General features: G+C 39.8%; 1 protein-coding gene across 3 annotated transcripts in view; it reads right to left on the bottom strand.

Moving 5' to 3' along the window:
• The window catches only part of LOC101732217 (granulocyte-macrophage colony-stimulating factor receptor subunit alpha), a 52,580-nt gene that overhangs the window by 16,478 nt on the left and 23,641 nt on the right, over window positions 1-12,461 (bottom strand). For all 3 annotated transcript variants that reach the window (XM_018091799.2, XM_031896699.1, XM_031896700.1), the window contains exons 2-3: window positions 9,143-9,261; window positions 7,943-8,097 (exon numbers count right to left, since the gene is read on the bottom strand). In XM_018091799.2, coding sequence (XP_017947288.1) covers window positions 7,943-8,097; window positions 9,143-9,221 — 234 coding nt within the window. In that variant the 5' untranslated portion in view covers window positions 9,222-9,261. The remainder of the gene's footprint in view (window positions 1-7,942; window positions 8,098-9,142; window positions 9,262-12,461) is intronic.

The raw sequence follows: 12,461 nt of genomic DNA, 5'->3' as shown, positions 1-12,461 counted from the left end.
TAAACTCAGGAGTTAAACACTAAGGGAGTTAAAAACAAGGTACTAAGTTTGTATTTACTTCAAGTCCTTTCACCTATTTTTGTTTAACTGCTCCTGTAACTGGGAGAATGAGTGGCAGCAACATTGAAGGTCTGACACAGTGCACAGCCTGCCACATGTATGCAGTTGTGGAACAACAGTTCCTAAGTGCATACCTCTGTTGTGGATGTGAGCGAATAGCCACTTTAGAGGCTCGCGTTAGAGCACTAGAGGAACAAGTTGCAACACTGCGTTCAATCGACAATTTTGAGAGAAGTCTCTTGCTTACTGAACAAGAGCTAGCGGGATCAGATAGTATGGGGGGAGGGGAGCAACGAAAGGATGATAGGGCAGTAAGCTGGGTGACAGTTAGAAAATCTAGTGTGGGGAAAAGGAAAAGGGAGGCTGTTCCAGGGTTTGCGCATCCCAACAGATTTGCCAGATTGTGTGAAGAAGATGGGAGTGTGAACTCTGGACTGGCGGTTCTAGATGAGGCTGATCTCTCTAACAGCCGGGAGACCAGTTTCTCTAGTAGTGGTGGGGAGGAGAGCAGAGCTAGGCCTAAACAGATGGTGGTTATAGGGGATTCAATCATTAGGAAAGTGGACAGGGTAATCTGTCAAGCGGATCACTTCAACCGGACAGTTTGCTGTTTTCCTGGTGCCAGGGTTCGGCATGTGGTTGATAGGGTTGACACACTATTGGGAGGGGCTGGGCATGACCCAGCTGTCTTGGTACATATCGGTACTAACAACAAAATGAACGGTAGGTGGGGGACCTTAAAGAGTGAGTTCAGGGATCTAGGCTCTAAGATTAAGGAAAGGTCCTCCAATGTCATTTTTTCGGAAATTTTGCCGGTGCCAGTTTAGGGAGACAGCGGGAGCTTAGGGAGCTAAATGCATGGCTAAAGTCTTGGTGTAGGAAGGAAGGGTTTGGGTTCCTAGAGCACTGGGCTGACTTTTCCTTGGGGTACAATCTATACAGCCGTGACGGATTGCACCTCAATGGAAGGGGGTCTGCTGTGCTAGGGGAGAGAATGGTTAAGAGGCTGGAGGAGTGTTTAAACTACACGAGGGGGGGGGTGAGCTAGAGTTCTATAGGAAAGCTAGTGTAGACGGGGCAGTGGGACTAGCAAAGGGTTGTGGGGGAGGAGTGAGGGGGGCATATAGTTCATCAGATAAGGAGCTTCCGTTACAAGGAAAACAGTCTAATATTTGCCTTAGCTCTAACTCTCCGTTAGCTAATGTAAGCATCAGAGGGAGAAGTAGTAATCTCCGCTGCATGCTGGCTAATGCGCAAAGCTTGTCGGGAAAATTAGGGGAGCTGCAAGCTATTGCATGTATTGAAACTTATGATTTAATTGGTATCACTGAGACCTGGTGGGATGATAAATGCGACTGGGCTGTGAATTTAAATGGTTACACACTTTTTAGGAGGGACAGAGAGATTAAAAAGGGTGGAGGGGTTTGTCTTTATGTAAAGTCAGATTTAAAGCCATGTAATAAAGACATTACCAATGAAAACGTTGAATCTCTTTGGGTAGAAATTTCAGTAGGGCTGAAGGTCACAAAGAAAATGATCATTGGTGTATGCTATAAACCACCCCGTATAGATGAGGGGGATGAGACCCAGCTATTGTTGCAAATGAAGGAGGCTTCAAAACTGGGTCAAGTTGTTATTATGGGGGACTTTAATTATCCGGACATTGACTGGAGTAATGGGGTGGCTAAGTCAGAAAAAGCTAGTAGGTTTGTAAATATGCTAAATGACAACTTTTTATTTCAGGCGGTTCAAGAACCTACTAGGAATGACTCTATTTTGGACCTGGTGATATCTAATAATAATGAACTCATCTCTAACATTTGTGTGGGTGAGCATTTGGGGAACAGTGATCACAACATGGTCTCCTTTGAGATAATGCTGCAGAGACAGCGCTATAAGGGAGTAACTAAAACGCTCAATTTTAGACGTGCAGACTTTGCCAGTATAAGGGCATCTCTGCAATGTGTCAACTGGGAAAGGCTTTTCATGGGGTTAGACACAGAAGGAAAATGGAACATCTTTAAAACATTGCTTTGCAGGTATACACAACAGTATATTCCCCTTGTAAGCAAGGAGAGGCATCGCAAAGCAAAACCTTTATGGCTGAATAAAAGTGTTAGTGTCGAGGTTGGTAGGAAAAAATGTGCTTTTAAAGCATTCAAGTTAGCTGGGACAGCAGGGACTTTCATCAGGTACAAGGGGGCAAATAAAGCATGCAAAAAAGCTATCAGGCAAGCTAAAATAGAGATGGAAAGGGATATTGCAGCTAGGAGTAAAAATAATCCAAAATTATTTTTTAATTATGTGAATAGTAAAAAAATGAAGCAAGAAGGGGTGGGAACCTTATTATCACGGGGGGGGGGGGGTAAGTTGGTTGATGAGAATGGGGAAAAAGCAGAAATTTTGAACTCTTATTTTTCATCTGTCTATACATCTGAGGAGCCAGCTAATGAAGGCTTCCCTTGTAATATGCCCAGTTCTAGTAATTTAGCTACTGACACATGGGTCACTCGGGAGGAAATTCAAAAGAGACTTGAACATGTAAAGGTAAACAAAGGTCCAGGACCGGATGGGATTCATCCCAGGGTATTAAATGAGCTGAGCGCTGTGATTGCCAAACCTCTTCACTTAATTTTTCAGGATTCGTTGAGGTCTGGAATGGTGCCGAGAGACTGGCGGATTGCTAATGTGGTGCCGTTATTTAAAAAGGGATCCCGTTCTCAGCCTGAAAACTATAGGCCTGTTAGTCTGACATCAGTAGTAGGAAAACTTTTGGAAGGGGTAATAAGGGATAAGGTACTTGAATACATAGCAGTTCACAATACTATTAGTTTGTGCCAGCATGGTTTTATGCGTAACAGATCTTGCCAGACTAATTTAGTCGCCTTTTATGAGGAGGTGAGCAGGAACCTCGATGCTGGAATGGAGGTTTTGTCATCTACTTGGACTTTGCTAAAGCATTTGATACAGTACCTCACAGAAGGTTTATAATCAAATTAAGGAATATTGGCCTAGAACATAATATTTGTAATTGGATAGAGAACTGGCTGAAGGATAGAGTACAAAGAGTGGTTGTAAATGGAACATTTTCTAGTTGAACCAGTGTGGTTAGTGGAGTACCGCAGGGGTCAGTCCTTGGTCCTTTGCTTTTTAACTTGTTTATTAATGACCTGGAGGTGGGCATAGACAGTACTGTTTCTATTTTTGCTGATGACACTAAATTGTGCAAAACTATAAGTTCCATGCAGGATGCTGCCGCTTTGCAGAGTGTTTTGACAAAATTGGAAAACTGGGCAGCAAACTGGAAAATGAGGTTCAATGTTGATAAGTGCAAAGTTATGCATTTTGGTAGAAATAATATAAACGCAAACTATCTACTGAATGGTAGTGTGTTGGGGGTATCCTTAATGGAGAAGGATCTAGGGGTTTTTGTTGATAACAAGTTGTCTAATTCCAGGCAGTGTCATTCTGTGGCTACTAAAGCAAATAAAGTGCTGTCTTGTATAAAAAAGAGCATTGACTCAAGGGATGAGAACATAATTTTGCCTCTTTATAGGTCCCTGGTAAGGCCTCACCTTGAGTATGCAGTGCAGTTTTGGGCTCCAGTCCTTAAGAAGGATATTAATGAGCTGGAGAGAGTGCAGAGACGTGCAACTAAACTGGTAAAGGGGATGGAAGATTTAAACTATGAGGTTAGACTGTCGAGGTTGGGGTTGTTTTCTCTGGAAAAGAGGTGCTTGCGAGGGGACATGATTACTCTGTACAAGTACATTAGAGGGGATTATAGGCAGATGGGGGGTGTTCTTTTTTCCCATAAAAACAATCAACGCACCAGAGGCCCCCCCTTTACATTAGAGGAATGGAGTTTCCATTTGAAGCAGCGTAGGGGGTTTTCACAGTGAGGGCAGTGAGGTTGGGGAATGCCCTTCCTAGTGATGTGGTAATGGCAGACTCTGTTAATGCCTTTAAGAGGGGCCTGGATGAGTTCTTGAACAATCAGAATATCCAAGGCTATTGTGATACTAATATCTACAGTTAGTACTAGTGGTTGTATATATAGTTTATGTATGTGAGTGTATAGATTGGTAGGTGTGGGTTGTGTGTTCTGGGTTTACTTGGATGGGTTGAACTTGATGGACTCTTGTCTTTTTTCAACCCTATGTAACTATCTATATTACACATGCACCAAATCTATAATTTCTGGAATATAGAAATGATTTGGTAGAATTCCATTCCAAACCCTAAATTGTACATTCAAATATGAGCAGAATCAAAATCAGAAGAAAATTGCCACTTTCAGCTGAATTGGGATTGTGATTTAAAGTTACATGGCTTTAAAGGAAAGTTTTTGCAATTTGCATGCATACTGTGGGTTTTTTTCTAGTTTTCAAGATGTTAGCAGTTTTTATGCTGCTTATATAATAAATTTTAAACAACAGTGCCACCTGCTGTTCATTTTGGCCAGTTTCATACAGTTTGTAAGAAAAGGCCAAGCCTTGTAGGTTTACCACCGAAGGTGAGGTTCTCACTTAACATAGAAAGTCTACTGCAAGCAATAGCATCCTGTGCTAATCCAGCACTGCTGATTAAGGGATAACAACGGGAACTCTGCAGTAACTGGTTTACAGATTCTACATTAATTAAAAATATGTTTAGGAGAGTGGTTTAGGGCGCAATTATGTCACATGATGGATCATGTGTAATTTTGAACAATCAATTAGCCAGCTCTGAGATTACAGACCCACTATGGCATTGGTAGAAAGTCATGGGGATATTCATCCCCAGCAACAGATATTCTTTTATTTCTAAAAACATTCTCCATATTTGGATCTACAACAGACTGCCCAAGTCAATAGGGACAGTGCCACCTTAGTTAGGCCACTGTTGCACCAATAATAATAATCAGACATTTAGGAAAAGAATGTGTCATCCCCAGGATAGTGCATCCAGGAATTACATACTAGGGATTTCTAAATAGTGTCAGTAAATAGTGTCAGTATTCTTCTAGCAAATTTGTAACATACTGTGATGAATAAAGCTTCAGAATACCAATACATTTGTACTTGTTTATAAATATGGCTTAATAGATAGGGGAAGTGTCATCTCACAATGATAACTTTCACTTCTCAATATAACATCCCTGCAGTAAAAACGTCTTCTTTGCCTTCCTGAACAATAACTTCTCTGCCTTCAGGAAATATACTATCCGATTTAACCGGCTAACCATAGACATTTGCTGACATGGTAATGTAGTGCTGAAGATAAGCTGTGCAAACAAGGGGCTTGTTCTATAAAAGGCTAAGGTCTGGGTATGTGGCAGGCAAGTCATGGCCAATAGACAGGCCAAGTCAAGTCTGGGCAGGCAGCAGGCAAGCCCAGGAAATGGACCAAATGTCAGAACCAGAATTTACAGCAGACAGAAAAAGGGCAGGTCTTAGGAATAGAAACCAGAAAATTGATCAGATCGCACTAGAGCAATATAACCAGATTAGAACTCTAGTCTGTGCTGTGCAGCTTTGTTGCAAATCAGGTGTAATAGCAGTGAATATTTTCAAGAGTCATTTCCGGAGTTCGGGGTGAAAGTGACATGTTTGCTGTATTCTTTTGGTGTACCTGTGCTGCAGTGAATGATGCAGGGTGAAAAGGGAACTCTGGAGCTACCCCCTGGCCAGGAGATGGCGGTAGCTAGGCGCAGTAGCGCCTGATTGGGAATGGAAGGCAGGAAAGAAAGACTGAGGGATACCTTTAACGGAAGTGATGTTTTGCGCAACTCACTGTAGGGAAGTGTAAGTAGCTCACTAACCTTGTGGATGTAAATAAGTCCTAATATCTCTCATTTGCCAGTATGTATGCACATTCATTAGTTTTGTGATTCAGGCCAGAACCACCTACAGGGATGTAAAAGCACCTTATGATGAAGGTAGCCACAGCTACAGCAAATAATATGTTGAACTAAATTAGAAAGAACCCAGGGCTGCAGGTCGACAAAAGTGCACCTGTGGGCTTCTTGTGTACAGAAGGCTGACAAGCTGGGCATCCCCGTGTTAGGGCTATTGCCTGTTAAATGCAAAAATAACAGTAAACCCTCATGAACCTGTTTAAATTACATAAACAAAACATCATGCACATAAACGCTATGGATTTGTCTTGAGCCCTCATCTTAATTAGACACTTAAATGGATCAATGACCTATGCCAGAAGTCTTTACTAGTAGTGATGAGCAAATCTGTTACGTTTCAATTCGCTGAAAAAATTATGAAAAGATTTGCAAAACGGCAAAAAATTTGAGATACTCAGAAAATGACGCGCATCAGAAAAAATCGTTGCACGTGTACAAAACATAATTTTTCTGTGGCAAATTTTTGCGCCCCTTTCAAGGAAAAATCTGTTCAAACGTCGTTCAGTAAAGGTACTTGCATCTAAACATGGCCCTTGTGCTTTCGCGTAGTAGATTGTGACTTTCCCTATATCTGTCCTGCCTCCAGTTCCTATTGACATTGGGGAAACATGGAGGTATTGCCACCTCAAAGGTTGCAGTAGCTCCAGGGTTCCCACAGTAGGCTGTGTCAAAAGCTGTAGTGTACTAATAATAATAAATACATTAAAAGATCCTAATTGAAAAAGAATGAACAAATTCCAATTCGGAACGAAAACTAAAAGAACACAAAAACCTCAAATTTTCCATTTTTGTAAGAATTTTCATGCGCATACAAATGAAATGAACCCCAAATCCTCTAAAACCACTAATAAAATAAAGATTCTTACAGTTTGCCTAGGACAGCTCCCATTGACCTCTATATCACTTTGATAACATAGTTTTTCTCTTTTATGATGGTTTTTTTGCTTTAAGGAGAAGGAAAGTTAAAAATCACTGGGGTTGCGGTTTTCTCCTAAAAGGAGCACTAGGGTATAAGGTAAGTGATAATAATCACAACAAACAGTTTCCACCACAGATGTCAAACTAACAGTACCCTGGCTGAGCAGTATTTTAATTACAATAATCGGCATGGTAGAATATAGTAGTCTCCTAATCACAAAGCTAGGATACTGTAATATCTTGAAGGACACGTCAACCAAAAAAATAATTTTTGCCTAATCAAAGAAGACTTTGCAACTTTCCAATATGAGTTTATTAAAAATGTTTAGTTCTTTAAAATATATTTGTAAATGTATTTCCTATTGAAAGCAGCATTTGCTGAACTCCTGGTTGTTACAAAAGCCAGTCTCCTCCAGCAAGTCAGGTATGTCAGTCTGCTGCCTTATATTACATTGTTTCAAATGCCAGAGCCACCAGGGCAGGGAATAAAAAAGGAAAGACAAACACTGCTTTTAATAGCAATTATATACTTTCAAAAACCATTACAAGTTTGTAAGGAATGCATATAGAATGAGTTTCCTTCTAAAACAGCCATACAGTGAAAATTTCCTTGCTGGTAAAACTGTTTAAGCCTTGCACCCAGGGGCATATTTATAATAAGGCCGTGCATGACGTAGGGGTGTATTTAGGTCTGCTAGGGCAGCACCGGACCTAAATACACCCCTACCTGCTCCTGCATTTTACCTACCAGACTAGTCCACTGCACATGCATGAATGCCCAAGTCCAAATGTGGATGACTGCAAGGTAAGTTAATGCCGGCGCAGCACTTTTTCCATGGGTTGGTGAAGTTTTCTTCAAAAAGGGAGCGCTGCAGCAGGGGATACTTTGTGGTTTATTTACCAGGGGTGTACCAATGTCCTTTAAGGCCAGGTTTGGGCTTCATTTCAAATAGGCAGTATTGTGGCGCTTTTACTGCTCAAGGATAAAATTATATATAGTAAGATATGAATTTTAGACAGATACAGTACCTATATCAGAACAATTCCGCTGTATATTGAACTTACATCTATGGGCTGTTCAAGTGCCGCGTCTTTTTCTTTTATCGTAGCACAATATTTGTAATTTTTCATTTCCTCTGTAATATTGCAGTCCCAAGTAATGCTGATATAAGCCGGTTTCACAGTCCCATTTTTAATTTTCACATGCAAAGGAGAAACTTCTTTAAAAAAAATGGCAGATTTAGTAGACATCAGCAAGATATGCTATTAAAGCATGAAGATGATTGTGTCATTTATATTTTACCATAAGTAAACAAACAAAAAGTTATTTCTTGAGACCCAAGATGCAAGTGCAAAAGCACTAAGGGAACCAAAATTGCACCCCTTATTCCTGATGTAAAAAGCACTTGTGCTGAGAATTTGGCTGAGCTCTGCACGTCATGCTGGATACAAAATCCAGAGCAAGCTGCAGGGTGCAGCACCAGTGGGCAGAAGGCAGCCTGCAGGACGAGGGATATCTAAGTGCTTCCCCTGCCCACACATTATGAGTACATCTTTGTTGAATTCAGACAGCACTGAATTCAATGGGGAAACACAGGTCTCTGCACTTCATTTTGGAGCACAGAGACCTGCAGCCATTCTCTTATGAGCAGGGTACAAAATGCTAAAAACTTGGAGGATTGCTCCCATTTTTTGCATATTGCACCTTGCCTTGCACATAGTAAATAAACACTATCTGTCTATTCATTTATACACTGAATTTTCTTTTTTCGAAACTACCTTGAATATAGATATAGAAAAAAAACATGATTGGTAATTTCTAATAAACAGTTGTGCAATTCATTTGGCCAACTACCTATTTCCATTTGTCTGTCCAGTGTTGTATCTATACTAAAAAAAAAGTAAGTCATCTTCAACAAACTATCTGGATTTTTGGTTTATGAACTACTATTCTTTAACAATCAATATAGATTGAAATGGCCTAATCCTACATTGCATTTTCTATAGTAAAGTATGAAATTAATGAGTCGGTTCTGACAAACTGCCCCAGTTGTTAAAGCTGGAATGTTTTGTAAATGTGCCAGTTTGTTAGAATACAGTTTTGGAAAATGTAAAAATGTTGTTAAAATGACACTGCTGGAAATCCACAGGAAATCTCCACTTTAAGATTTCATAGATCTGCCTCTATGTATTTTGTAAGTGAACTTGTTGTCCCAATCTCCCACAGCACCAGATCAGTATCCATATTTTAAGGTAAGAACTTACCTTGTGCGGTGATTGTTCTCATGTATTGCAGTGTGCACAGAATGAAGAGCTTGCAAAAAATAATCAAAGTCCAAGCCATTGCTAATAGTACATATAGTACATTCTCGTGGGACAAAAACCTGAAACAGGAGGAAACACGTATATAATGCCATTTTCGATAAATGCTATAATTGTTCAGTTCTATACAATGTTTCCTTTTAGTAAAGAGGTGATCGCTAAAAGTGAATGTAATAACTCATATACCCCATGAGTCCTTAATGCTGAATTACTGATTTAAGGAACAGTAGCATTGGGATGAATGGGGTTTAAAATGGTATCTATACTAGGTAAAGCTTTATCTGGGTAGGCAGTGCCCCTGTATGTTTTGTAGGGCATGAGTTCTATCAAGATGTCTAAACTGCCATAATGCGCACCCCAGTGCATTCATTTAGGACAACAAAATCCCTTTTACTATATATAAAAGAATGGTGACCCCCAGTGTGTAAGAGGGCTCACAAGTGACCAACCCAGGGAAAGGACTGTAGTTTTTGGATATGTGCTTCAGAACCAGACAAAGGGGGCTGGCTAGCCAGGCAGGCACACTGAAGCACCATCTAGGAAAGTCAGAGGTGTTTGTGTTCTGGTGAATATATACTAGAGTCAGGGGGGCCTAGGAGCTTATTCATAAAGCTCACACAGTGCAGACTTATTCACACAGTTAACATATTTGCCCTGCCTGTAATGCTGGACTGGTGCATTAAATTTGCAAACATAATTGCAAATTTCTTATTTGCAGTGCGATTGTCCCTAAGAGTATTTTAAATGTGGCAAATTCTCAAATTTGGGAATATTATGCACATGCTCTGCATTCAAATTATGCCACAACTTTGCAAATTGCGAATTTATATATATTCGCAAAGTGAATATTTGAGCTATATTCCTGCACAACAAATGCACAGTGGGCATGCTCACGGAAACCTCAGCCTGTTTTGCAAACAATTTGCAAATTTTTATGCACAATTTCACATTTCATTGCGATTCACAAAAAAGGAAAGACAGAAAAAATATACCCTTTTGGGGAAAAAAACATGCACAAAACCATACGCAAATAAAATATGCGCTGTGCAAGCTTTATAAGTCCCCCATTGAGTAGTGATGTACAGATATATCTGACATTCATGGGACCCTAGGGTTAGTTGGGTTTGGGAAAAAATAGGGTTGCTGTTGTGGGTTACGGTTAGTGCTTTTGGTAATGCCAGAACTGCCACCTTGAGCCCATGCACATTACCTTCAAGATGCAAGCCGTGAAAAAAATGTGTTTTATTTGCCCAAGTACATATAAAACAAGCAAAGAGCAACGTTTCGGGCCCCTCCGGACCCTTTCTCAAGCTTGAGAAAGGGTCCGGAGGGGCCCGAAACGTTGCTCTTTGCTTGTTTTATATGTACTTGGGCAAATAAAACATATTTTTTTCACGGCTTGCATCTTCAGTGTGCTACTGGATTTTTTTGCTGTTGGATATTGACCCCCATGCAAGGTGAGGTTCTTCCAGTATTTGCACCTGATACCCGTTTGGGTAAGTTAACAGAGGGTTGAGCTCCCCAATACTGCTATTGCCATGCACATTACCTTGGCTGTCATCATCTGGCAAACCCTCCCTGTTGGTGATGTCAGAAGGAGGCCCTGCCTACCTAAGGGTCTGCGGGCATGAATGGGTGCTTTAGGGGCAGGTTATAATCACATGGATGTGATTTAGGTAAGATCCCCTAAATGATTTAGGTGGTCACCAAAAGGGGGTACCCTGTGTCTTATTATGCACATTTCAATGGATCACATGAAACAAGATACTTTACAAAATACCATTTGTAACTGATGACATCACTAATGTTTGTAATTTTACTGGTAATTGGCGGCTTCTGCAGATGATAAAATAACTGGTGTAATCTGATTTCTTGATATTAGTGGGTATTAGGGGGTGATTTATCAACGTTCAAATTTGAATTTTAAAAATTCAAAACCTAAAAATTCAAAAACTAAATTTTTGGCATTTATTAAGTGCAAAAATGTATTTGAAAAACTTGAGGTTCATGTAAAAAACCAATGGGATTTGTCAAAGGCAACATCAAGCCATTTTTTCAATTAGAGCTTTTCAATTTTTTTTTAAGTTTCAAGGTATTTCAGTTTTTTATTTGAATAAGTTTTCCATATTAATAAATAAGCAAGTATTTATATATATATATATTTTTTTTTTTTTATTTTTTTTTTTAAAATGCAAGTTTATTCCAATTAGAAGAAAACTCTCAAATTCACAAACTCAAAAACTGATAAATAAGTCCCTTAGTGTCATATTGCAAAAATGATGCATGTAGTAAAAGTCTGGAAGTTAAGTGGCTGTAGATAAGAAACCACTAGTCCGGTGAGTTCATAGCTCATTCTCTCGGCTACCTTTGTTTTTTCTCCAAGCTACTGAGCCTTCCTACTGCATTGCTCCTTAACCTTCTTACTTGTTTTGGAATCCATCATATATCTACTTCCAGCCTCAACATACACTTTGGTCTCTGTTTTCATGTACAATAGCAACAAATTAAAGTAAATGGTCTTCTTTATTCTGAATGAATGATTTCCACAATACTGTGTTATTGTTTAAAAATACCAATTACCTACTTTTACTAGCCGGCATTATTTCCAAAAAGATACCATAGTAAGAAATGAAACTTTGAAGGTTGCTAGACTAGAATACTAAAATTAAACCCATCCTTAATTAGAATGCCATTTTTTAAAACATACATAGATGTTCCCTTTCCTACAGTACTTTCTCCTGCTCCAGCTTTCAGTTTTCTGGCAGAAAGCCATTTCCTTTTCCCTATCAGGAGGCTGTCAGATATTATGGCAGGAATCTATTATGGGAGAGCAAGGAATCTGAATGCAGTGTATGGAGTTGAAATCATGCATATACAGTATATTATTTGTAGCTGTATTTTAGTATAGTCATTAAAAACTGAAATGTAATTTAAAGCGACACTGCAACATACATTTTTTAAAACTAAAATCAGGGATTGTGTATCACTTGTTGTCTGGTTGTAACTCAGTTGACTTCGGCTCTCTTGTGTCGGAGGCAGAACCAGCAGTGCAGACAATATGAACAGTCAGATACTGTCCTGACCCCCCCCCCCCCCCCCCCCCCTTCCAGCTGTATTTCTGCTTTATGTTGTGTCTAGTAAGAATAATGAAGGTTTGTAGGGAACGGCAAAACAGCCATTTTACATTTTAGCAGAAATGCTGTCAGAAGTCAGATTAGCAGCTTTTATTAGTTAAGAAAAGAGAAACCCAATGGATACTACC

This window comes from Xenopus tropicalis, chromosome 2, assembly GCF_000004195.4.
Source record: "Xenopus tropicalis strain Nigerian chromosome 2, UCB_Xtro_10.0, whole genome shotgun sequence".
Lineage (NCBI taxonomy): Eukaryota > Metazoa > Chordata > Amphibia > Anura > Pipidae > Xenopus > Xenopus tropicalis.
This window is presented reverse-complemented; position numbering and strand designations above follow the sequence as displayed.